Source organism: Oncorhynchus clarkii, chromosome 32 (genome assembly GCF_045791955.1).
Source record: "Oncorhynchus clarkii lewisi isolate Uvic-CL-2024 chromosome 32, UVic_Ocla_1.0, whole genome shotgun sequence".
Lineage (NCBI taxonomy): Eukaryota > Metazoa > Chordata > Actinopteri > Salmoniformes > Salmonidae > Oncorhynchus > Oncorhynchus clarkii.
Window position 1 is genome coordinate 31685024 of NC_092178.1, and position 27841 is coordinate 31712864.

Sequence of the window (27841 nt, forward strand, 5' to 3'; positions counted from 1 at the left end):
CCATGTTCCACCATTATTTTATTATTGTAGCAACTACAATTTGAGAATTGGGGCAACCGAAAATACAGGACATATAACCACAAATAAGACAAACAAAGGACAAACACCAAAACTCGATAATTGCCCGTCAAAGTACTAACAGAAATGTCCATTATTCACCGCTCATTTCCACGGTTGTACCTCATAGCCAGGGGACAGTGCATACATTTTTACAGCTTACGCAAGGGGTGCCACAACACTTAGAGTAAAAAAAAGAAAAATCTCAAAGAAATAATAATCTAGGAACTGTACAATATAACATACAGATAACTGTCCTCTATACATTTGAAAAAATCAAATTGCTTTAGTCTGGAGAGCAAGGCATTGGGAGATTTTCAAACTGTAGCTAATAGGTGCATGTACTGTGTATGCATGCATGACTGAGCGTGGGTTTGCGTGTGTGCTTATGTACAGGTAACTACCAAAATAAAGCAAACACTTGAGTAAATGAGGGATACAAAGTATATTGAAAGCAAGTACTTCCACACAGGTATGGTTCCTGAGTTAATTAAGCAATTAACATCCCTTCATGCTTAGGGTCATGTATAAAAATAGCCAGTTGCCCATTATTTTGGCGACCATTGCTAGAAGAAGAGATCTCAGTGACTTTGAAAGAGAGGTCTCAAAGGAGAATAGGGGGTTTAAAGGGTGTGTGTGTGTGTGTCTCAGTCACCAGATTTCAACCCAATTGAACACTTGGGGAGATGGGAGATTCTGGAGCGGTGCCTGAGACAGTGTTTCCACCACCATCAACAAAACACCAAATTATGGAATTTATCATGGAAGAATGGTGTCGCCTCCCTCCAATAGAGTTTCAGACACTTGTAGAATCTACGCGAAGGTGCATTGAAGCTGTTCTGGCTCGTGGTGACCCAATGCCCTATCGAGACACTTTATGTTGGTGTTTCCTTTATTTCAGCAGTTACCTGGATGTGTGTGTGTGTGTGTTCATAAACTGTGCCTCTCCCCCCTTCTCATTTTCTGTCCACCACTTTGTCATTATCCCTGAGTTGGAGGGGTGAAAGATGTTGGTCGGAGCTTCATCTCGGTGAAAGGGATGGACAAGTCCTTGCCTTTCCAGGCAGTCCAGATCACACCCTGAGACACAGAGACGATTCAGTTAGCAGACCACCCCGAACATATAATTGATTGTTCTGAAATAGTTGCCTTGGATTACTTTGGTGAAATAGACTCTGAAATAGTGAAATGAGGTATGAAGTCGGCTGGCACTACCTGGTGATTGACACTGGTGTCGTAGAGGCCATTAAGGTTGGCCTCGTGGCAGTTCTTGTACCACCAACCCCCCCTATAGGACATGGCGCAGCGGGTGATGAAAGGCGTGGGGTCTCTGTCTCTGGTAGAGAACATGCGCGCGTTGTGGTAACTCATAGAGTCACCTACCGGGACGAAAAAGTCCAGAGGGAAGGGGAAAAGGGAAGTAGAGTGGAAAGGCAGATGGCAGGCGTGAGGAGGGAAACAGTAGGTGTGGAATAGAGGGATAATGAGAAAACAATAAGCGACGGGTTTAATGATTATGTGGAAGTATGCACAATAAGAGGTCCATCATTTTCAGTGGACAGAATCTGTTCATACCTGCTGTACCGCTGTACCCAGACACTTTGAGAGCATAGTTCCTTCTAACAGTGTCCACTGTGAATGCAGAGTACTTGGCAAACACTGATTCGTCCCCTGCACGGAGGTCCACACGTAGGGTCATTGGTGCCATGCTGGTTAGATTGTGTAGGTTCTCATTACCTATATATGGACAGAGATGAGTGGGAAACGAGGTGTTATAGCACACAAAAAACTGCTTACTGCCGAGCTCCTGAAGTAAACTATATGCACTGGCTCTAGGGGGCGCTGAAGACTTATTTTCATCAGATCTACACAGTAGAAATGAGCATGATGCCCCTCAATGTTAGAATGGATAGTGGATAATGCGCTACCGGCGTTAATGCTCAGCCAATCGCTCCAAAAAAGTTAAAGGGTTTTGAAGAGTGATAGGCCCTCTGCTACTGCTCTTGGTTGTCCTTCTGTTTGTGCACCAATAGTGCCAGTAGTCACTTTTTTCTACCGTCTTGCCATTAAATTTCCACATTAAATTGATCCTTCTCATCTGGCGGTATACTGTTTAATTAATCTGCCCAGCAACGGGTCTATTTACAGAGTTGATCTGTCACGAGGGCTTGCACTGTTTACGTAAAAGTGACATAGTTTAGCTTTTGCGTCGTCAATATAGCAGTTCTGTTTGATGTAATGCTGGTGCACTGCTGCTGAAGTGGGTGAAAACAAACTTAGCGTGACGAATGACTCTCACCCAGCCAAAATTCCCCACTCAGTTCTCCAAAACCTTTGCTGTAGTTTTTCCAGCCTCTGAAGAAGTCCGTTTTCCCATCCATCCTTCTCTGGAAAACCTGTAAAGCACACACGCTCATACAGCGGACATATACCATCCTTAATCAACTGTTAACTCCCTCTCATGTCAGTTAAAGGAAAATACCACTCCAAAACTATTTTGGTATTTGGTATTTGATTAGTCCAGTGTTGATCCAGTCCCAAAATGTTTTGCATGTCAGCAATCATGTCTTCAAGATAAACTTATTTTGAAAGTTCCATATCTTGAAAACTTGATTGCTGACATGCAAAACATTTTGGGACTGTATCAACTGTTGACTAATGAAATACCAAATAGCAAAAGAGAGTTTTTGAGTGGTATTTTCCTTTAAGGGACATAGTTATTATGCAGTCAAATGTATTACATTTGCCACTACTTATGCTAAATCTATTGTCTACATCTGAATACATTTTAAATGGCAATCTCTCTCTTCACCAACAGTATAGACACATGGTCCCTCACACAGTCATCTTCTCTTACCGTCCAGCCTCCTCCATCAGTCACCTGGTCGCAGTAGACCAACACTGGTTTTCCCTGCCTTCCCCTGGGGAAGATCTCCACCTCTCCAGACTCGTGTATCCCGTTTAGCAGCTCCTGGGAACAGTCACTTGGGAAGGGGTATCGGAGATTCCCTGACAGACAAAATCAAAGAGAGAGCCTAACTTTATGAAACTGTGCTTTCGATGTATGTATTTCGTTTTGTTAAGTTTCTTTATAAAGTCAAATATATTTGACCACTTACCTGTGGTGAACTCAGTGGAAATTGTAGCAGTATAGCTCCCTCCCCTCTCCCCCTGTAGATGCACGGTGTACTTGGACATGGGATGCAGCCTGGTCAATTTGAACTCTGTTACTGTGGAGTCAATGGTAACCTCCTGTTGAGAAGAAATAGGTCATCTGTCTAGACCAGAGTTTGTTGCATTTTGTCCTAATTTACTGTCCTGAATAAAATAGAATGTGTGTCTGTCTCCACCTTTTAATCAGTGTTCCTCACCTGCATCTCCTGTCCCTCCGTTTGATAGGTCAGCTTGTAGCTTCCCACGGCGGCAGAGGGCGGTTTCCACGTCAGCAACGCTGAGCGAGGAGTCACCTGACTGGCCTTCAGGTCACGCGGAACTTCCCCGTCTCCCCTGGATCCTGCCAGATGAACATGGACACAATCACAAGAAGCTCAGTTGTAAAATTAAACGAAGACATCGGCCTTCCTTTTCTGCTCGGTCTCGGGTGAGTTGATTGGTTTAAGCATTAAGGTAGCTTGAGAAGGTGTCTGTGCGGACTGACCACCGGTGGTGGTGAAGACGGTGATGGCGGCAGAGCTGTCCAGGTTGCCCAGCTGACTGGTGACTGTGACGGTGTACCTAGTGGAGCCCTGTAGGCCTTTCAGCTGCTGCTCCGCCGCATTGCCCGATACAGTGATCTTGGCATCATCTGACCCTTGGTTGACACAGAAACAAGTTAGCAGCGGAGAGAGAGAGCAGGTGATTGGCAGCGGAGAGAGGTAGGCAGCAGGATTTAATTTATTTCTCAGTGTTTATATTGTAATGCTGTTGGGGTGGTCATAAACTGACTGTCCAATACAAATACTATGATCTCATCTTGCCTGTGGCCTGTGTGAAAGCTCCAACTGGAAAGGAAAAGCTCTAATACGGCTCAGGCTTTTAAAAGCCCCACGGGGTATTGTTGTAATGGATATCCAACTTCTGATACCCCTTTACCTTTTTCAGAGCCATAAACTATGACGTAACGGTCGACTGTTGCCAGTGCTGGTCGCCATAGCAGCAAGGCCTTGGTGTCTGTGACATTAATGGCCCGGAGATCCCTCGGAGGGTCAGGGACTGAGATCGGTTTGGGTTTGAAAAAAATGAAGGCAAGAGAAAGGGAGCATTAGTTATCACAACGTGAAATCAAATCCTTTCGATACATCATTAGATTTGAATCTCATTCTTGCTAAAGAAATTGAAGTTGAGACAGCTCCAGAATAGACCCTTTGAGAAAATGTGAAAATGCACAGATCTTTCCCAGATCCTGCACCTGCTAGAACAATTCTGAACACAGAACCCATATAAATGCAGAGAAAACACGACAGTAAGAAACAAAACAAAGAATACATGTGCCTTTAAATGCTTAACTTAATTTTGTTGACCAAGACACCACCAAGGACCAAAAAAAAGGGGCTGTTGATAGTCTAACTTCCTATAATTTACAATCTGACAACTTCCTGTAAATTAGTATTCATCCTAAAACTGAAAGTCAACAGTATGACTGAAGTAAACGTACGTGTCATAACCAGGTCTTTGATTGCATCGCTCTCGTCCAGTCCAAGGACGGATATCACACTGACCTCATAGGAGGACCCTGGAGAGAGCTTTGACAGTGCCAGAGTGGAATCCCCAGAGTCCACCGTTGCGGAGAGAGGCTCCCCTGGAATAGAACGGGCAACTTGCGATGTGAATGCACAATGAACTGACGTGACTCAACAGCCAAGATTTTGACCCCCAGAACCTTAGTGTAAGCACCTACCTTCCTGTGTGTTAGTGTAGGTGACCTTGAAGCCACTCACGGGACCTTTTGGCTTGGTCCAGGACACGGAGAAAGACGTCTCAGTCACTTCACTGAAGACAAGACCTGAGGGAGGCTCTGGACCTGGGCGTGACACGGGAGTATTAAGTGTGATTGAGAGCGAAAAAGAGAAACAAAAGATAGAAAGACGAACATAGACTGAAAGACGCATGAAAACAAATAAAAACTGTAAGAAAGAAAGAAAAAAGTATCAAGAGAGAAAAATGATGGACATGGAAACAGAGCTAGAATATATTTGAGAAAGAGAAAATGGAGACTTGAGGTAAGTCATACTACATGTGAGGAGAAGAAAGATCAATATACCTTAAAATGTAGGTGCACTCATACTTTTCTTGTTTACTCACGCTGTTATTATTAGTGCTCCATTGAGTTTGGGTATATATGTACAGTGCAACCATATATACAGTATACACAGTACAGCATATACTAAAACAGACAAAGGTGTCACTGTTAAATGCAGATGTTGGACCCTGGAAAGCAGCAAGGGAAAAGGATGAGATATTAATGTTGAGCTGGTCTTTTGATCCTGAAAAAAAAAAGTTGGCAGGAAAGAGAAAAGTTTAAATGGTTATAACAGAAGACAGGAAAAATTGAAGAGATGTTGATAACAAATACATACCCCAAATCATTTTATTACAAGAATAGGAGAGATAAAGCAAGAGAAAGATCATTTCTAAGGAATAAGAAATGTGTTGACCAACAGATTTTCAACCATGAGTGAGCAGAATCCTGCCATAATGATTCCAAATACCATTTGAGACCTCACCCTCTGTAAAAAAAAAAATTAAAAACTAGCTAATCGTTAAAACCTTGTAGAATTTTGTTCTTTTTTTTTTTATTTCTTTTTTTACAAATACATTTAAAAAAGACTCATAGGATTAAAATCTGTACATTTCACGCTTAAGATCAGGAAAAACCATAGGGACCAACCGTGGTCTTACCCTGGGATTTGTGAGTGATGAAGGGAGCCAATGAAGGTTGCTGACTTAAAGCTTACCCTAAGTGAGAGAAGATCAGACCAGCAGTGAATGGCGGTTGTAGCTGAATGGTCTCATGAATATCAGAGTAAATTTCATGGGTACAGTGCCTTCAGAAAGTTTTCATACCCATTTACTTTTTCCACATTTTGTTGTGTTACAGCGTGGATTTGGATTGATTAAATTGAGATTTTGTGTCACTGATCTACACACAATAATGTCAAAGTGGATTTTTTTTTGTAGAAAATCTTTGAAATTGATCAAAAAATAAATCATCTGAAATGTCTTGAGTTAATAAGTATTCAACCCCGTTGTTATGGCAAGCTTAAATAAGTTCAGGAGTAAAAATGTGCTTAACACATCACATAAAAAGTAGCATGGACTCATTTCGTGTTCAATAATAGTGGTTAACATGATTTTTGTGTAACTACCCCAGTTGCTGTACTCCACACATATAATTATCTATAAGGTCCCTCAATCAAGTAGTGAATTTTAATTCAACCACACAAAGCAGGGCACCGATTGGTAGATGTGTAAAAAAATATATATATATACAGTGTCTTCAGAAAGTATATGACTTTTTCCACATTTTAGTACGTTACAGCCTTATTCTAAAATTGATTAAATAAAACAATTATTATCAGCAATCTACACACAATAACCCATAATGACAAAGCAAAAACAGGTTTTTAGAAATGTTTGTAAATATATATATAAAAAAAAATATATATATATATATATATAAGATTTACATAAGTTTTCAGACCCTTTGTTATGAGACTCAAAATTGAGCTCAGATGCATCCTGTTTCCATTGATCATCCTTGAGATGTTTCTACAACTTGATCGGAGTACACCTGTGGTAAATTCAATTGATTGGACATGATTTGGAAAGGCACACACCTGTCTATATAAGGTCCCACAGTTGACAGTGCACGTCAGAGCAAAATCCAAGCAATGAGGTCAAAGGAATTGTCCGTAGAGCTCCGAGACAGGATGGTGTCGAGGCACAGATATGGGAAAGGGTACCAAAACATTTCTGCAGCACTGAAGGTCCCCAAGAACACAGTGGCCTCCATCATTCTTAAATGGAAGAAGTTTGGAACCACCAAGACCCTTCCTAGAGCTGGCCACCCGGCTAAACTGAACAATTGGGGGAGAAGGGCCTTTGTCAAGAACCCAATGGTTACTCTGACAGAGCTCTAGAGTTCCTCTGTGGAGATGGGAGAACCTTCCAGAATGACAACAATCTCTGCAGCATTCCACCAATCGGGCCTTTATGATAGAGTGGCCAGATAGAAGACACTCCTCAGTAAAAGGCACATGAAAGCTCGCTTGGAATTTGCCAAAAAGGCACCTAAAGACTCTCAGCCCATGAGAAACAAGATTCTCTGGTCTGATGAAACCAAGATGGAACTCTTTGGCCTGAATGCCAAGCATCATGTCTGGAAGAAACCTTGCACCATCCCTACAGTGAAGAATGGTGGTGGCAGCATCATGCTGTGGGGATGTTTTTCAGCGGCAGGGACTGAGAAAAGTCAGGATAGAGGGAAAGATGAACGTAGCAAAGTACAGGGAGATCCTTGATGAAAACCTGCTCCAGAGCTCAGACTGGGCAAAGGTTCACCTTCCAACAGGACAATGACCCTAAGCACACAGCCAAGACAACACAGGAGTGGCTTCGGGACAAGTCTCAGTCAGAGCCCGGACTTAAACTTGATCGAACATCTCTGGAGAGACCTGAAAATAGCTGTGCAGCAACGCTCTCCATCCAATCTGACAGAGCTTGAGAGGATCTGCAGAGAAGAATGGGAGAAACTCCCCAAATACAAGCTTGTAGCATCATACCCAAGAAGACTCGAGGCTGTAATCACTGCCGAGTTATGTACATTTTATATTTCAGTTTTTATTTTTAATAAATTAGAAAAAAAATCTAAAACCTGTTTTTGCTTTGTCATTATGGGGTATTGTTTTTTTTTTTACCCCTTTTTCTCCCCAATTTCGTGGTATCCAATCCAAGCTATCTTGTCTCATCGCTACAACTCCCGTACGGGCTCGGGAGAGACGAAGGCTGAATGTCATGTGTGTCCTCCGATACACAACCCAACCAGCCGCACTGCTTCTTAACACAGCGCCTCCAACACGGAAGCCAGCCGCACCAATGTGTCAGAGGCTACACCGTGCACCTGGCAACCTTGGTTAGCGCGCACTGCGCCCGGCCCGCCACAGGAGTCGCTGGTGCGCGATGAGACAAGGACATCCCTACCGACCAAGCCCTCCCTAACCCGGACGACGCTAGGCCAATTGTGCGTCGCCCCACGGACCTCCCGGTCCCGGTATTGTGTGTTGATTGACAAGGGACAGAAATGATTTCATCAATTTTAGAATAAGGCTGTAACCTAACAAAATGTGGAAAAGGTCAAGCGGTCTGAATACATTCCAAAGGCACTTTATATCCCTTTGTGCATGGTGGCATTATTAATTAGGCTTTGGATGGAGTATCAATACACCCAGTCACCACAAAGATACAGGCGTCCTTCCTAACTCAGTTGCCGGAGAGGAAGGGATTTGATCATGAGGCCAATGGTGATTTTAAAACAGTTAGTTTTCTCATATCGCAACCATTAAATACCTCTGAGGTTGGATCAACAACATTGTAGTTACTCCACAATACTAACCTAAATGACAGAGTGAAAAGAAGGAAGCCTGTACAAATTCCAAAACATGCATCCTGTTTGCAACAAGACACTTAAGTAATACTTCAAAACATGTGGGGTAAATCCAAGACATTATTACCACTCTTCATATTTTCAAGCTGGGTGGTGTCTGCATCATTTTATGAGTATGCTTTTCAACGGCAAGGACTAGGGGAGTTTTTTAGGCTAAAAATAAACAGAATACAACTATAAGAACAGGCAAAATCCTAGAGGAAAACCTGGTTGTCTGTTTTCCAACAGACACTTTGAGACAAAATCACCTTTCAGTAGGACAATAACTGAAAACACAAGGCCAAATCTACACTGGAGTTGCTTACCAAGACGAATGTGAATATTGAGTGGCCTAGTTACCATTTTTGACTTAAATCAGTTTGAAAATCTATGGCAAGACTTGAAAATGTCAGTCTACTGTAATAATGATCAACAATCAACTTGACAGAGCTTGAAGAATTTTTAAAAGAATAATGGGCAAGTACTGTACAATCCAGGTGCTGGACAAAAAGACTCAGTTGTAATCGCCGTCAAAGGTGCTTCTACAAAGTATTGATTTTACTTATGTAAAAGAGATATTTCTGTATTTCATTTCCAATAAATCTGGTCAAATTTCTAAAAACATATATTTAATCAATTTTGAATTCAGGCTGTAACACACCATGTGGAATAAGTCAAGGGGAATTAATACTTTCTGAAGGCACAGTACGTGCTTAACACATGGATGTGTCTGGGTTGACATACTGTCCATGTACAAAATGGAAAACAACAGGCTGTATATGACATGTCGTATACAGACCAGGGAGGCTATGTAATCCCGTGTTTATTGTGTAAGATTTAGCACTGTAATGGTTATATATTAGAGAGTATCCCTCTGCATAACCTACATTTTGAAGATGATGAAATCATGCTCACATTTCGTTGATGGGATGCGCTTCAGATAGTTTCCCAGTTAGCAACAGCCCATTTTCTCTGGGTGTTTTGGCAATCATACCTGTTTTTCCACAATGCACCCAGTATGAACAACACACATCACAGTTGCACTAATCACTGCACAGCATGGTATAAGCAAGGGGTTAACACGAAATACAAATGATTGGCACAGATCCATGTTTATTTGATCATTGTATATTTAAGCAATAAGGCTCGAGGAGGTGTGGTGCATATGGCCAATATACTACAGCTAAGGGCTGTTCTTTGGCACGACGCAACACAGAGTGTCTGGATACAGCCATTAGCCGTGGAATATTGGCCATATACCACAAACCCCAGAGGTGCCTTATTGCTATTATAAACGGGTTACCAACATAATTACAACAGTAAAAATCTATATTTTGTCATACCCATGGTATACGGTCTGATATACCGCGGCTTTCAGCCAATCAGCATTCAGGGCTCAAACCACCCAGTTTATAATTTGTAATTAAAGTTTTGGATTTATTTACCATTTATTTTAATTAAAAGCTCTTGGTTGTCAAGGACAAACCAAAAGAAACACAGCTCACGGTATCAATAAGCAGATGAGTCAAATTAACGACAGACATGATGAGGTACTGGAATTCAGGAAGTTACAGTATCAAGAGTGTGACGGCTCTTGAAATGGACATGGATCAAGCAGCTGTGCAAGTCACCTAAAATGGTGTGAGGATGTATCGGCATCTAACTGGGTGTCTGGAATAACTTGCATAGTTCAAGAAAAGAGAAGTCCTGTGCTTGAACAATGAGCCAATGAACCCTTGTAGTAGTTGGTAGAGATTTTAACTATGGCCAGTACCTGTGCTGACGATGAGTCTGTGAATTTTGGAGCATAGTTCCGGGACCCTTCCCAAATACGGACAGGGAATAGCGTGTCTGTGGATGGAGATTCTGGAATGGGAATGAGCGAGCCGATCCTGAAAGGACTTTGGAGAACTTGATTGTACCCCCGTCACCAACTTTAGCCGTAGTATTACTGTTGCTGTTCTGTCTCTGGTTGTCACTTTTGCTATTGGTAACAGGGTTCTCCTCCCCTCCCTCCTTACCTTGACTCACCCCCATGACATTTTCCTCCTCACTATCCTCCTCTGACTCACTCTCCCCTCCTCCACTTCTTCTTCCTCCTCTTCCTCCGCCTCGTTCTTACTTCCATGCTCTTCCCGGGTTACTATGACATTTCTGTACATCCCTTCTGGCGCTCCCCAAACAAGTACGAACCCTCTCGAGGTTATGCTCTGAACCCCCACTGAGTTTAGAGGCTGGCCTGTTTTTCCAGTAGTAGTGGCATCTGATCCATTTATCTGGTTTGCTCTGTCTGTTGAATCAGCAGTCTTACTCACTTGGCTCCCTTTGTCATGATGACCTGTTTTTGAATCTTGGCTCCTTTGGCTCAAGCTACTGTTATTTCTAATATATGCATGACCTCCTGCTATTTTACTAGCTGTGGTATTTGTTCTCTTGATGAGAGTTTCGGGCCTAAGGTCTGTGTTTGTGTCATTCTGGCTGGTGCTGTAGGTGCCCTGCTCCTCCGGTTGAGGGGTGTGAACGACGATGCCGTTGTCCCTGTTTGTCAGTTTAGGTGGGAAAGGTCTGCTTATGGGACCTCTTGATGGATGCCGAGGGGGTCTCAGGTTGGTTCGTGTCCTGTTTTGGAATGGTCCCATATTTGGGTGTGAGCGGCGTTGTTGGGTCCCCTTTGGAGGTAGACGGCGTAAGGGTGGTGTGCTTCCCAATGTCCGAGTCTTTGACTTGTTTCGTTCAGTTCCAGACGACACCACGTCAGTGGCCCTGTCTGCGTCTGTGCTCATACCGTCCACTGTTACTGCAATACCATTCTCTGCCACTGCAGCATTTTCTTTAGTATAGTCTGATTCCTCTGTAGTGGAGGACGATGATGAATAGCCTTCTTTGCCACTCTGTTCTGATTCAATGGATGATTTTGGTGCCCTCTCTGGCTGAGCATCTGGATGGAGGGTTGAGGATTGGGAAACAGGCAATGTCTTTGCAAACACCACTTGTTTGTCAGTTTTGGGTTGACCCATATCGGTCTTTGATTCATTTAGTTTTGTGGGAGCTGAAGAAGGTGAACGTGTCCTGTTTAGGAATGGTCTCATATTTAGGTATGGGCGGTGTTGGTTAGGGGCCCTTTGGAGTGAGGCGGCGAAGAGGTGGTGAGCTGCCCACTCTCAGTCTTTGTCTCGTTTTGTTTGGTTCCAAACAATCCCACATCAGTTGTTTTCTCTCCATCTCTGTTGATACCCACTTCTGCAACATTATCTTTATCTGAGTATGAGTATGCTGTTTTTGAATGTCCTGTTTCAGACACTTTTAAGGCACTGTCCTCATTTTCAGCAAAACCCTGCCCTGTTGTGGGTGTACTATGAACTATTGTGCCATTCACCCTCCCCCAATGACTCTCTCTCTACAGGTCACATTGACTTTCCTGTGTGTCAATTTAATATTGTTGACACATTTCTTCACGTTCAGGTGAACAGTAGTATTTGTTTCTGATGTGGTTGTAGGCTCCAAGCTATCAGGTAGGTCCTTTAAGCCGGGAATCACTTTTGGTTGTTCAGAACCAGAACTCGGAGTGGCATTTTCAGGAAGGATTCCAACAGGATATGTCTTTGTCGAAGTTCTATCTTTTTCTCCAAGAGGACATGTCTTCAGCTTAGTGTTTTTCACAGTTATAACTATAGTCCTGTCCCCAACAATGGGATTTTCTGTTTTAGTGTCAGTTTTTAAGGCATCCGTGACCTTTGGCCCCACTAATGAGTTTCTGCTTGAAGGCTTTTTCAGAAGACTGTAACCCACTCTGCTCCCACCCTTGCTTACACTTGTACCATTAAAACGGATAGAGTCTCCAATGTATGGCTTCCTGGGCAAGGTTATTCTATCACCTGGTTTATGTACAACCCTGTATTTTGTGTTGACAAGTGGTCTTGTACTGGTTGTGACAGATGGGTCCTGTTTGGTTCCATTGGAGCCTTTGACTGTTACAGATCCCGGTCCACTCCTATTCTTTCCACTCTCTGGTTCTTCACCCTTGGCTTTTGAGTAGTAGATGGCCTTCACAGGCTTTGTATTCCCTGCTGGGTCTTCCTGGCTTGCTACTTCTGGTGCTACCTGCATGGTCACAGTGTCCATGGTCACCCTGGATATTGTCTTTGTGGATTTTCCTAAAGGCATGAAGCGATCATTTGGAACCAAAGAAAACAATATGTTTTTTTGATCCGACTACAAGAGGGAAGCACTGTTAGATCCAAATGGGAAAATCAAAAAATATTATCTTTGAACTGAACACTTTGAATTATCCTGTTTTCAAACAACACCTGCATTGACATTAGTGCAATAAATAGTTGCCCTATGTGCTGTCCAAACCTGCAGGGAGAAGTGGAAAGAGTACTACATTTGGTCATCAAAACAACCTTGCCATTCATTGTTCGGGTGCTGAAATAGTCAATGTTGTGAGTTAAGTGTGTGCCGCTACTGTCGAGAAAGAGAGAATGAAAAATGAAAATGAAAATATATTTTACAAAGAGAGATCAGGTTAGCTCCAGGAGCAGTTTTTATACTGTACCTCGATTCATTTCAAGCTATTTTAATTTCACTTCCAATGACCTGCTCTATTGAATAATGACGTGTCTAGACACGTTAACTTTAGTGGGATAACAGTTCACAGGAGCAGGGCTGGCCTCTCTTGCATATTCATTCACATTGCCAGGGAATCCAATTTGTTTCAGAGATTTCTCTCTCTTTTAAACATAATGATGACTTTCTCTTTCTCCCCTGCTTCTTCTCCTTAGTTCACCATTTATTTGTTATTTCATGACTGTATAACTCTTATCTTAAAATATTTTACTATTTTTATGGTCTTCATTTCCAAATAAACAAATAAAGAATATGGCCTAATGAATCAAGATTGCTTCTTATACAATCTAGTCCCTGGATTTTTTCATATGCAATGTAGTAACTAAAGTAAGCCATCCAATTAAACTCACCAGGAGTGACTTGGACTGTTGCTGGCTTGCTCTTGATCCCGCCCTTTTCAGCCACTAGTGTGATGTCATACAAATGTCCCGGGTCCAAACCGTCAATCTGGGCAGAGTCCCTCTCAGGGGGCAGGGTCAGGTCTTGTCTTCCCTTGGCTGTTCCGTCTGTCTGATTGGGTGCAACAGTTAAGCGATACCTGTCGACGTGTCCTTGCGATTGTTCCCATTGGACAACTGCAGATGTTGTGGTTGTCTTCACAACTCGAAGGTTTGTGGGTCCAGAGATAACTGGGTGGTGGGTCGGGGAAAAGCAATGGAGGGGGAAAAACGACTTAGCATTTATATCGATAACCAAAATAACATATGTTAATAAGGGGATACAAAATGTGGTTTCCTGACTCACGGGTTGTGAATTCTACTGTGCTCTCGGTGCCCATTCTCCTATTTATTTCTCCCATGATTGTCACCGTGTACTCCTGCCCGGCCGCCAGTCCTGTTTGGGTGTAGGTCGTGAGCTTCCCTCCAACTTGAGATGTTATCTGTTGATCGCCCTCTTTCTGTGTGGCACAGAAAACGATAAAGTTAATGTTAGAACGGACATCAGGAGGATTATCAATAATTATGATGAAAATGCCTACTGGTATTTCAGTTAATTTTCTAAAGTAATGGTAGTCAGAACCTGTGTTAAATATTATTTTGAATGGGTGCATGTACCGTATGCTTACCAGCAGGGGGAGTAGTAATTTACATATTCTGTCATGCCGAAGCCTATATTCAGATATTTTGGAAACGTCAACCAAGCCAACTCTAAATTAGCAACTGGACTCAAATGTATTGTCCACAATGGGGCCTCACAATCACATTACTACAGAACTCAACAGCTATGCAGTACAACATCCTCAGACAAAATAGAATGATGTCTCTGTTGGGAATTATAACTTGGTTGGGCAGCTTTTCTTTATATTATTATTTTCTTGGCAATGAGATAAACAGCCTCATATTCCAATGATGTAATAGTAGTATTGTGAAACTATTTCATTATTAACATATATGGGAAATCCAGTAGCTCACAAAGCATCTGGCAACCCCACTCAACTATAGTCAACCATTCACGCTCCAACTTTCACAATATCCTTTATTGGTATGTGATCATTTGAAAAACCAACTTATAAAAGATGCTATTAAAACAAAAACAGTATCAGGTTGTTATTCTTCAATCTATGTATTGGAAAACGCCAGTATTTCCATTCATTTAAAAGCAGTAGTTTAAGGGTTTACCCAATTACTCCAATGTGGGGGTGTTCTCCAAGTTTTTCTCCATTGTGTAATATATTTTCTCATATGGGAAATCGGACCCAGCTGGGTTGCCAGGTTGCCCAGCATTGATCTTCAGTGTCTGTGTGTCATACGCCTCTAATTCTTTCAGCAGTTATTTCAAGAGATGAGTGTGTTGCTGTGCTTTACCTTGCACAATGTGGGGTTTGCTCCCCGTTTTGTGTATTTCTGTTGTTATCTGTAAACATGAGATGAATCTCCCTTATTCATTCTCTTCTGCTATGTGTCACAGCTGCCGACCAATGAAGTCATTTCTCTGGCCAGGGCCATGTTTTTGACAGTGTTTATGGTTGCCCTAGCAACAAGCATCCCCCATCTGCATCTTTTCTTCTTCCTTGCTGCCCACTCGCTCTTTCTCCCATTATCCTTCCCTTGACTTTCTCCTTTGCTCAATTGTCCTCATCCCTAATTTTCTCTCCTCTGTTCAGTTTTATGCGTTCCCTGTACAAGGATGTTCTCCCTAACGCCATATTTCATCTGACACCTACCCCTGTCATTGTATGGAAAAATAGGCTGTTTCCCCTGTTGTTATTTTGAGATGAGTTTAGGGAATGCGTCCTGGTACTGATGCTGTGGCCAAACGTCACTCTACTAACCGACAATAGTCTCTATTTACTGTTTTTCTCTCTTTTTCATCTGGAACCCTTTTATGAAGAACAATAATCTCATTCACACATTGAAAGAATTACATTAAGTCGGAAAAAGAGGGGAGTGGGATTTGTGCTAGGTTGTTTAATCTTGTTACCGTTTCCCTACCTTTTTCCCTCTGGTCCTTTTGGTTGCCATTAAGCTGTTTCTCTTTGTTACAGGGTTGTAGATTTGTCTTTTAATGACATAGACACTGCTTCTCGAGAGTGCTTGTGTCTGCTCTAATAGCAAGGTCCATGAGTACCAATCCGGTTTGTCATTGTGTAAGTCTGACATCACCTCTCTGTGCAGATTGGGAGCATATTTTTTATTAAAGTTCCAATGCAGCCATTTTTCTTTTTTAAATCTCAAATCAATCAAATGAAAGTACCTTTCAGTGATTCTTTTAAATTTCCATGGTTAAATATACAATTTCTCAAGCAAGAATTTTGCTAGGACTGTCTGAGGAGAATTGAGAACTAGCTGTTATTGCCAGAGAGGTTTGGACCTCTTTCTTATTGGTCTATTAACTAATTTACCACCAGGTGATATCTCAAACTCCATCCCACATTTGAGTAATTTAGCAGACATTCTTACCCAGAGCGACTTACAGTAAGTAGTGAGCGCATACATTTTTGTACTTTTTCATGCTGGTCCCCCGTGGGACTCAAACCCACGACCTTAGCATTGCAAGCACCATGCTCTACCAACTGATCCACACAGGAGGACCAAAAACAGGTTGAAATTTAAGGCAGTTTTTTCAAACAGCTCTTACACTAAAAGAGCATTATCATCATTATTATTATACCAACCTCATAGTGTGGAAATATACAGTATATAAAACACAGGAATATCACGTTTTTGACTACACCAGGCCTTTAAGGGACAATTACAGTGGGACATTTGCACACATGTCCCGGATATTCTATTAGATCATAAGAATGTACGCTTTTTTTTAATACACAGGCTACTGTCTGTTAACTGAACTGAAACTCAATAGGAAGTAAAGCGTTCAGTACTACATTTACATCATTCATGTAGTGCAAATCATTGAAACACTACAAACATCCTATACTTAAAATAAAGAGTACAAAGGCAGCTTTGAATGCAATTGGTAGCATATGTCTCTGTGAATTCACTGGAATTAATTTACTTCATCCATGAGCTACCTTGGATATTGGAAACTGGATTTGATCTCTTCAATCCACTTATTGATACCATGAGCTGCTGAACAAATTGAATACAACAACACACATAAAATATGATGTCCTCCATTCTGTGGTTACTATGGCTGTGAATCCAACCATATACAGTTGAACCAATATATAATGATATAAGTTGATCCAGTATATAATTATATATGTTGAACCAGTAGAATCAAACCAGTATTTACTGAGGTGACTGTTTGTTAACGCCAAACGTCATTAAGTAGAAACTGCCAAAAATCTCCACTGCTAATTCTTTTGGCAAAGCGTTTGAATATCTGCACATTTACAGCAGCTATAAACCATGTTATGTACTCCAATAGTCCACTAATGGGTTTTGCTCAGTGAAACTCATGTTTTGCCATTTGAAAGCCTTCAAAGGCTTAGTGAAATTAATGACTGAATTGAAATTGAAAAACATAATAATCTGTTTCTGACATGGCTTGAGGATCCCCTGCTGGTAAGTGTTGCGTATGGACTCACCTTTCGTTTGTGTGATGGACCTCTGCTGCTCAGCTGTCAAACTGTGGTGTGCTACTGTTCTCAGGGTCAAACTTTTTGGATTTATTTATTCTGGCATGATTTCCACTCTTTGGTATAGAAAATGAAGGGCTCTATTGAATCCGTATCGTGGAGGTTCAAGGTAACAACATGATTATAATTTCTCTGCAATGTTCCGCCGTTAGCGGAGACTGCATTCACGGTAAACGCAGCACACACTGACATAGCTCTTTTCATGACATAGACTGACTAGGTGAATCTGGGTGAAAGCTATGATCCCTTATTGAGGTCACTTGTTAAATCCCATTCAATCAGAGTAGATGAAGGGGAGGAGACAGGTTAAAGAAGGATTTTAAAGCCTTGAAACAAATGAGACATGGATTGTGTATGTGTGCCATTCAGAGGGTGGATGGGCAAGACAAAATAAGTGGCTTTGAGCAGGGTATGGTAGTAGGTACCAGGCGCACTGGTTTGTATCAAGACCTGCAACAGTGCTGAGTTTTTCACGCTCAACAGTTTCCCGTGTGTATGAAGAATGGTCCACCATCCAGCCAACTTGACAACTGTGGGAAGCATTGGAGTCAACATGGACCAGCATCCCTGTGGAACACTTTCGACATCTTGTAGAGTCCATGCCCCACTGAATTGGAAGGTGTATTCGGAAGGTGTTCTTAATGTTTTGTGCATTCTGAAAGTATTCAGACCCTTTAACTTTTTCAATATTTTATGTTACAGCCTTATTCTAAAATTGATTAAATTGTTTGTTTTTTCTCATCAATCTACACACAATACACCATAATGAAATATCACATTTAAATAAGTATTCAGACCCTTTACTCTGTACTTTGTTGAAGCACCTTTGGCAGCGATTACAGCCTCAAGTCTTCTTGGGTATGATGCTATAAGCTCTGTCAGTTTGGATGGAGCTATTTTTAGGTCTCTCCAGAGATTTTTGATCGGGTTCAAGTCCGGGCTCTGGCTGGGCCACTCAAGGACATTCAGGGACCTGTCCGGGAAGCCACTCCTGCTTTGTCTTAGTTGTGTGCTTAGGGTAACTGTCCTGTTGGAAGATGAACCTTTGCACCATTCTGAGGTCCTGAGCACTCTGGAGCAGGTTTTCATCAAGGATCTCTCTGTACTTTGCTCCGCTCATCTTTCCATCGATCCTGCCTAGTCTCCCAGTCCCTGCCGCTGAAAAACATCCCCACAGCATGATGCTGCTACCACCATGCTTCACTGTAGGGATGGTGCCAGGTTATCTCCAGACGTGACGCTTGGCATTCAGGCCAAAGAGTTCAATCTTGGTTTCATCAGACCAGAGAATCTTGTTTCTCATGATCTGAGTCCTTAGGGTGCCTTTTGGCAAAGTCCAAGTGGGCTGTCATGTTCCTTTTACTGAGGAGTGGCTTCTGTCTGTCCATTCTACCATAAAGGCCTGATTGGTGGAGTGCTGCAGAGATGGTTGTCCTTCTGGAATGTTCTCCAAAGAGGAACTCTGGAGCTCTGTCAGAGTGACCATTGGGTTCTTGCTCACCTCCCTGACCAAGGCCCTTCTCCCCCGATTGCTCAGTTTGGTCGGGCAGCCAGCTCTAGGAAGGGTCTTGGTGGTTCCAAACTTCTTCTATTTTTCAGAATGATGGAAGCCACTGTGTTCTTGAACCTTCAATGCTACAGAAATGTTTTGGTTCCCTTCCCCTGATCTGTGCCTTGACACAATCCTGTCTCGGAGCTCTATGAACAATTCCATAGACGTCATGGCTTGGTTTTTGCTCTGATATGCACTTTCAACTGTGGGACCTTATATAGACAGATGTGTGCCTTTCCAAATCATGTCCAATCAATTGAATTTACAACAGGGGGACTCCAATGCAGCTGTAGAAACATCTCAAGGATGATCAATAGAAACAGGATGCACTTGAGCTCAATTTCTAGTCTCATAGCAAAGGGTCTGAATACTTATGTAAATAAGGTATTTTATTTATTTTTTTACACTATATATTTTTCACTTGGTCATTATAGGGTATTGTGTGTAGATTGATGAGGAAAATGTTTTATTTAATATATTTTAGAATAAGGCTGTAATGTAACAAAATGTGGGAAAAGTCAAGGGGTATGAATACTTTCCAAATGCCCTGTATATGTACATATCGACCTCAATTACCTCGTACCCCTGCACATTGACTCGGTACTGTTAGCCCATGTGTGTATATAGCAAAGTTAACATTACTCATTGTGTATTTATTCCTTGTGTTCTTTTTTTCTATGATTTCTCTTTTTTTCTCTCTGCGTTGTTGGGAAGGCCACACAGGTTAGCATTTCACTGTTAGTCGGCACCTGTTGTTCATGAAGCATGTGACAAATACATTTGATTTGTTTTGAAGGCAAAGGAGTCCATGTTTTTTTTACATGGCATGTTTTAATCTACTGTATGTCATCATTGAATTCCCTTGGGTTCTCAGGGAAATGTTAGGCAAACATTTTGGGGATTTGTAATGGAAATAACGCAGCACCATGACTTTTCAACATGACCTTAAATTTGCCCCCAAAACAAGTCTTAAAACCTGGAATGAGAACTGGGCTTCATGCCATGAGACCATTCTCAGCTAATATAGTGAGCTCCAAAAGTATTGGAACAATGACACATTTGTTGTTGTTTTGGCTCTGTACTCCAGCACTTTTGAGGGTATTTTCATCCGTATCGGATGAACCGTTTAGAAATGACATTACTTTTTGTACACAGTCCCCCCATTTTGGGGGAGTTGGGGTGGCAGGTAGCCTAATGGTTAGAGCGTTGGACCAGTAACTGTTGCTAGATCGAATTCCTGAGCTGACAAGGTAAAAATCTGTCATTCTGCCCCTGAACAAGGCAGTTAACCCACTGTTCCTAGGCCGTTGTAAATAAGATTTTCAGATTAATTCAGGACTTTCCACAATCATGGTAGCATCCACATTAATGTAGAAGTTCTTAAAAATATATTATATTCTTATTTACAATAAAATGTACTCCAAAATGACACACAATACATTATTTACCATTCATTTCTATTGGGCACAAAATCGTCTAAAACACATCCAAAAGAAACAGCAAATGGATCCAACAAGTTCGTAGAGTCACAAGCTTAATGTAATCATTGCGTGCTACGAATTGTTTAAAATCACTTGTGTTTATATTAACTTGTTATGGCTGGGGGCAGTATTGTTTAGCTTGAATTAATAAGGTTCCCAGAGTAATCTGCCTACTACTCAGGCCAAGTTGCTAATATATGCTAATATTAGTTGATTTTGATAGAAAACACTCTGAAGTTTCTAAAACTGTTTGAATGATGTCTGTGAGTGTAACAGAGCTCATATGGCAGGCAAAAACCTGAGAAAAATCCAACCAGGAAGTGGGAAATCTGAGGTTTATAGTTTTTCAACTCATTGCCTATCGAATATAAAGTTTCTATGGGGTCATATTGCACTTCCTAAGGCTTCCACTAGATGTCAACAGTCTTTAGAACCTTGTTTGATGCTTATACTGTGAAGGAGGGGGGATTGGGAGCTGAATGAGTCAGAGGTTTGCCAGAGTGGCATGAGCTGAGCACGCGCGCTCACATGAGAGTTAGTTTTTGCCTGGACTTGCCCGCGCGTTGTGAGTTTGGATTGTGTACTAAACGCGCTAACCAAAAGGAGGTATTTGGACGTAAATTATGGACTTTATCGAACAAATCAAACATTTATTGTGGAACTGGGATTCCTGGGAGTGCATTCTGATGAAGATCACCAAAGGTAAGCAAATATTTATAATCCTATTTCTGACTTCTGTTGACTCCACAACATGGCGGATATCTGTATGGCTTGTTTTGTTGTCTGAGCGCTGTACTCAGATTATTGCATGGTGTGCTTTTTCGGTAAAGCTTTTATGAAATCTGACACAGCGGTTGCATTAAGGAGAAGTTTATCTAAAGTTCCATACATAACACTTGTATTTTCATCAACAAGTTTCATATAAATATGAACTTTATCGAACAAAACTTACATGTATTGTGTAACATGAAGTCCTATGAGTGTCATCTGATGAAGATCATCAAAGCTTAGTGATTCATTTTATCTCTATTTCTGCTTTTGTGACACCTCTCTTTGGCTGGAAAAATGGCTGTGTTTTTCTGTGACTAGGTGCAGACCTAACATAATTGTTTGGTGTGCTTTCGTCATAAAGCCTTTTTGAAATCGGACACTGTGGTTGGATTAACAACAAGTTTATCTTTAAAATGGTGTAAAATACTTATGTTTGAGGAATTGTAATTATGAGATTTCTGTTGTTTTGAATTTGGCGCCCTGCACTTTCACTGGCTGTTGCCATATCGATCCCGTTAGCGGGATCTCAGCCTTAAAGTAGTCAAAAGTTTAGTGTGTATATAAGTGAATTTGTCCCAATTCCTTTGATCCCCTAATATCGGGGGACTATGTACAAAAAGTGCTGTCATTTCTAAACGTTTCACGCGATATGGATAACAGCTGACAGTCTGTACTTTAACCTCCCATAGTCATTGTATCATTTCAAATCCAAAGTGCTTGAGAACAGAGCCAAAACCAGCAAAATATATGTCACTGCCCCAATAATGTACATCTGTTGTCTAACAGTTATTTCTCAAGTTCAGTTTACTTTGTACTTTAGTTAGGACCCAGATTCACAACTCACAACCTCTTAAGAAATTGTGAGTAGGGTGTGTCGGGTGTTGTTACCTGGCTGGCGAAGGTGACGTGGTAGGTGTCATACTGGACTGGAGGTGGTGTCCAGTAGAGGGTAACAGAGGATTCAGTGATGTCCTTGGTGTTGAGCTGGGACACACCAGACATGGCTAGAGACAGGGGAGGGGTTTTGTGCTTAATTCCAGTCATTCAAGCCAGCAATGCCATACAATGTTTCCTTGCATTAGCTAAAGGGATTTACCCTTTTACCCAGCGTCTCAAGCTGCAACACATGGTAGTGGTCCACACACTGTAAGTCCATACGGTACTTGAAAGCATAGCGTGGCAAATATAACAGTATGTGGAATTGGATAGAAGGGAATACTATATTCCATACACTATGATATATTAACACTGCCCTGTGGCTAATACAGTACGCACTCTTTTTCACTGGACAATATAAAAGGCTATTGCAGCCTTGAGAGAGTTTTATAGAGAATATTTGGATGACTCACCGGTGCCACAGTCAGCTCCAGTGAACCCAGCTTCACACTGGCTGCAGTCCGGGGGGGCGAAACCACGGCGACACACACACCTCCCCTTCACGCAGCGCCCTTTGTTGCTGCAGTTATTGGGACAGCCCTTAGCGGCGCAGTCCTGTCCGCTGAAGCCCACTTCACACACGCACTTCCCGTTCACGCACCTTCCCTTGTTGCTGCAGTTATTGGGACATGCTTTGGCGGAACAGTCCGGCCCCGTAAAGCCGCTATCGCAGACACATTGGCCGTTCACACACTTTCCACGGTTGCTGCAGTTGCCAGGGCAGGACTTGGTGGAACAGTCTGGGCCTGTAAAACCGCTATCACACACACACTTACCGTTCACACATTTCCCCCCGTTTTTGCAGTTTCCAGGACATGCCTTGGTGGAGCAGTCTGGCCCTGTGAAACCTGAGTCGCACACACACTGCCCGTTCACACATCGCCCCTTGTTGTTGCAGTTTCCAGGACAGGACTCTGAAGAGCAGTCTGGCCCTGTGAAACCTGGGTCGCACACACACTGCCCGTTCACACATCGCCCCTTGTTGTTGCAGTTTCCAGGACAGGACTCTGAAGAACAGTCTGGCCCCGTGAAACCTGAGTCGCACACACACTGCCCGTTCACACATCGGCCCTTGTTGTTACAGTTTCCAGGACAGGACTCTGAAGAGCAGTCTGGCCCTGTGAAACCTGGGTCGCACACACACTGCCCGTTCACACATTGGCCCTTGTTGTTACAGTTTCCAGGACAGGACTCTGAAGAGCAGTCTGGCCCTGTGAAACCTGGGTCGCACACACACTGGCCACTCACACACTTCCCCTTGTCATTGCAGTTGCCGGGGCAGTCAGACAAACTGCAGTCGGGCCCACTGAACCCTGGGAAGCAGACACACTTGCCATCTTCACAGCGTCCCTGGTCACTGCACTCATTAGGACACTCGTCTCCCTCCGGCTTGATGTAGCACTCTGCACCTAGAGAGGTGGTTCGGACAGACGCAGAGTAAAGCGGTAAGACACTACAGCGTATTGATATTTTGAACTGATTAGTGGATACACTATCGGTGCTGCCGCTGAAAGTGTCCCGCATTGAGAGAAGGGTGGAGAGCTAGATAAGGAGGATTGTCTGAGATCACATTGGGCAGCAAGTTAGAGCTGGACCTTGTCCTATACTTGCTTTGATTGGTTGAGCCTGTTATCAGAGTCCTCATTACTCAGGTTAGTTAGATCATATGAGCATGGCGGTAGTCTGCCAGTTCAAAATGTGATCATTATTGAGGTAAGTGATTGAAAGTTTGTTATATTCACGTGAGAGTTGTGTGTGTGTGCAACCTGCGTATGTGTGTGTGCTCAAATGAGAAAAAGTTTGGTGATTCAGTGAGATGGGAGGAGCTATGAAGTGATGCCGTGTGATGGTCAAAACCAGACCCAGTTGATCAGTGAGTAACCTGGCAGCAGTACTACTGTACCTTTACTCTGCTGGGACGTGCAGCAGCCCCCCTCTGGGCCTCCACACTTCTCCCTCAATGATGACACCTCCTTCTCCAGCCTCTCCAGACGGTCTCGCAGGGCAGCAAACTCGGCCTCGCACCCGCCTGCGCATGACCCCGGAACCAGTCGGATCCGATGGGTAAGGACTAGAGCAGAACCAGGCTCAAGGTCCAGTTCCTTGCCCTGGGTCTGACTGGAGTCCCCCTGAACACACGCCTCAGAGATCACTACTTTGATTGGCTGCCCGCCACCCCCTGGCTTTGTGTCCCTGGGTGCCCTTTGACCCCCAGGCTGCAGGCCCTGGGAACCTGATGGGGTCAGGAGGGCAGGGCAGGTGAGGAGCAGGATGAGGAAGGATGGGACAAGAGGCATTTTTGGCTGGAAGCTGCCTTCAGGTGGAGGGGGAGGGCAATTGTCTTTGTTGGTTGATGAGAAACTGAGAGTAGATCACTTCAAAAAATGACAGTTTTCCAGGAAAGGCCCGGGGCAGACGGATGAACTCTCTGCTGTGGCGGTGCCTACAGGTCAAGGGGTTTTCTCATCAAGAGGTTGTCTTATTCATGGGAATCTGTAGAACCGTTGCCTCAAAGTGGAGGATATTCAAAGACTCAAATAATTTCCCTAGGAAACAAGACAGTTAAGAATAAACATTCCCCTGAATTTATGTAAGAACAACTATCACAGTGGCTATAATGAGCTGGAATATAATTGTAGTTGTTTATGGCCCTGTCAAAACATGTTTGTCTTGAAGACTAATTCAATATACTCTGCGACCAGAGTTCCTATTTTCCTACAGCAACATGGTTGTGGCACGTGTCGAACCACGGACTGGTTCTGAACAGTTTGCCATTCACTAACAGCCCATTATAAGGATGGGATTCATCCCAAGGCCCAGTTGGTGTGTGTTAGGCTTGTGTTTGGACAATGTACAGCCATGCAGGATAATGTGGTTTACCGGTGGGACCCAATAAGGTCACTATCCTCATTCCAGTAGGGGGTTTGGATGCAATGGTCTGAACTGGAACCAGAGTCTCAATCCGTGCCACGTAGGCCAGAGGCAGTGTACCCACAATCCCTCCCTCTCTCACCTGACTGAACCCTAACCAGCCTATCCTCAGTCCTCTCAGCAATGGCATTTTTCATACCTTCTGTGTATCACAATAAGGAAAGCCATGGCTGCCCTATCACCAGCCTAATGCCTCGACCTACTATATGTCCAGTAACCTGTACTATGTATTTTCTAAATTAACCAGGTTGTCACAACCTACCTAAATTCCCCAGAATTGATAAGCACAAAAGTGGATCCTGTTCAAATTATCTATGTGCACAAACAGTACAGCCCAAGTAACATTCCTCTCAATGCATAAACCAGGCCCTGCCTTTCTCAACATGGAAATGCAGGACCATTCAAGAGCAGCATAACGTCATAGCACCTAGAGAGTTGAGTGAGGGATAAAGATAAATATATAGAGACAAAAAAATGAGGGGGGTGAAATGGTAGTTAAGGAGAACAGGAAACAAAGTAGCAGCGGGAAACGACAACAGGTTATTCCATTTTCGGCAGCCTGCAAAAACATCATAAATCGAGGCCCTCGGAGGGCAAGTATCTTGTCAGCATGAGGAGACTCACAGACACTCATCACTCAGGGATAGATTCACTCAGTCCCTCAGAGCTACACTGCCTCCAATCCCGCGAGGCTATGAATCTCAGGGTTTACAATCGTATAATATCTTTGGCACCGGAATACCAAAACTTCACAACAGCCTTACTCACGGTCACAACATATGGCTAACATCACAGAAGGAGGGAGGAAGGAAGGTAGGAAGAGGAGGATTAGGCAGAGGAAAAAACACTGAAGTGCACCTAGGTTCTACAGTGATGGTTGCTACTGCGCTAGTTGATTAATCTCAACTCCATGGTGAAGGAAGTTCTGATGAACTCCACCAACGGAGTGGAGCAGAGACCAGGCTTTGTGGAATTCAGCTCCGACTACATCGGCCCAAGGTCAATACTTCAAAACATTTCATTTATGAAACGCTTACCTTGTATCTGTGTTTGTCCTCTGTAGTTTTGTGCCTTTCTTTGTTTGCTGAAATCCATACTTTTTCAATAAACGTTCATCAAATACAACCACAGACTGTTTGCTTGTTTCTGTTTATCGAAGATGGCAACTCAGCGCAAATGCCAAGATCTCCAAATACCCATTGTCCAATCAAATCACACAATCTAGGCCTAAATCATCTGAGATTAAATTGGCACATGCACATTCACACTGAGTTGCCATCTTCGAGAAACAGAAACAAGCAAACAGTCTGTGGTTGTATTTGATGAACGTTTATTGAAAAAGTATGGATTTCAGCAAACAAAGAAAGGCACAAAACTACAGAGGACAAACAGGTACAAGGTAAGCATTTCATCATTTTCTGAATTTGACGGTGGCGAATCGATGTAGCCGGAGCTGAATTCCATAATGCCTCGTCACTGCTCAACTCCATTGTTGGAGTTCATCAGACATTTCCTTCACTATGGAGTTGAGTTTAGTCAGCTACTACTGCGCCTACTGCCATCTCTCTGAGTGAGAGGTAGAATGGTGATTTTTAACAGTGAAGCTGCTGTTTCCAACTCTCTGGGATTTCCATCCTGGTCTGAAACTCAGTAGTAGACTCAATCCTGACATCAGCCAACAGTTTCCTTATTAATACCTGTCACAGCTGGTAATAACACTATAGTCACAAAATAAAGCAATATATTTTATAGGACTTCTGTCTGCAGAAATCTGTGTCAAATGCACTGTCAAGTGTTTTCCAGTTGCTTTGCGTCCTTTTTGGGATTTTGCACCATCTTCCCACCTCCCTCCCCTCTCCAGCTCTCTCACATTCAAGCACACTCATACACACATTAAAATGTACAATGAAATATATATTTTTAAATGCCTGTCAATACACCAGGGTATTGTATTGGTTTTGGATTGTATAATGGATGGGGATTGCATTATTTTGTATATTGGCACTAGTCCCGCACAATCTTCCATTGATGTCTACATAGAAACTGTGAAATTCAGTACATATATATAAAATGTTTACAGGCCAAGGTAATTTGGATTCTATCCTACCTATAACATATTTACAACCATTATTCAGTACTTACACGAATATGCATCGCTTACAACTGTACAAATGTACATATAGGGTGATCAGATAATAATGTACTCTGCTCTACTTTGTATTAATATAACTCATTATTTATGGATTTATTCTTATTGATAGGCATTTATTGTCAATATTAATTTTAGAATTAAAGAACTGGCAATGAAAATACAAATGCATAAGGCTTACCTGGATAGACTGAACCCTTCTCCCTGACCAATGTCTGTCAGTCAGTCCAAAGCTCCCTCTCCCTGCTCTTGGAAACCTCTGATTTGACTGACCAAGAGAAAGGGAGGGGGGATAGGAGAGTGGGAGAGAGAAGGAAAGAGAGAGAGAGAGAGGAGGAGAGCAAGTAACATTTTCTCATACTTCAAGAATTTTCCCTTTCTCTCTCACTTCTGTCTTTCTCTCTTCTACCTCTTTTTCTCTGATGTAATTCTATATGCTTTACGGGTCCCTTTTGGGCGGTGGATTTCGATGGAAAACATCTGAATTGTTTGATGTTTTGAACGACTGGGACCAATCCTCAATATCGTTTGAACTCGTCTTTGTCCTTTCCTTAGACACTTTATGAGATGTTAGTGAGACGTTCCTCATTATCTTCCCTTTGTCCTCTCCTTAGACACTTTATGAGATGTTAGTGAGACGTTCCTCATTATCTTC

The 27841-nt window shown here is 42.6% G+C and overlaps 1 protein-coding gene across 2 annotated transcripts; it reads right to left on the reverse strand.

Moving 5' to 3' along the window:
* LOC139392330 (tenascin-like) lies at positions 1-27457 on the reverse strand. Of its 2 annotated transcripts, XM_071140239.1 has the most exons (18): positions 27368-27452; positions 24010-24652; positions 23048-23515; positions 22520-22954; positions 22059-22174; positions 14069-14222; positions 13675-13953; positions 4955-5077; positions 4712-4855; positions 4150-4269; positions 3716-3868; positions 3429-3571; positions 3177-3309; positions 2915-3066; positions 2357-2453; positions 1633-1794; positions 1273-1436; positions 1-1137 (listed from the first exon to the last, which is right to left on the reverse strand). In XM_071140239.1, exons 2-18 carry the CDS (start codon positions 24401-24403, stop codon positions 1039-1041), a joined length of 3336 nt encoding a protein of 1111 aa, XP_070996340.1. In that variant the 5' UTR covers positions 24404-24652; positions 27368-27452; the 3' UTR covers positions 1-1038. The 2 variants fall into 2 exon arrangements, with proteins under 2 accessions (XP_070996340.1, XP_070996339.1); XM_071140238.1 differs by having other exon boundaries at positions 22520-23515; positions 27368-27457.
* Between the last annotated feature and the right edge of the window lie 384 nt (positions 27458-27841).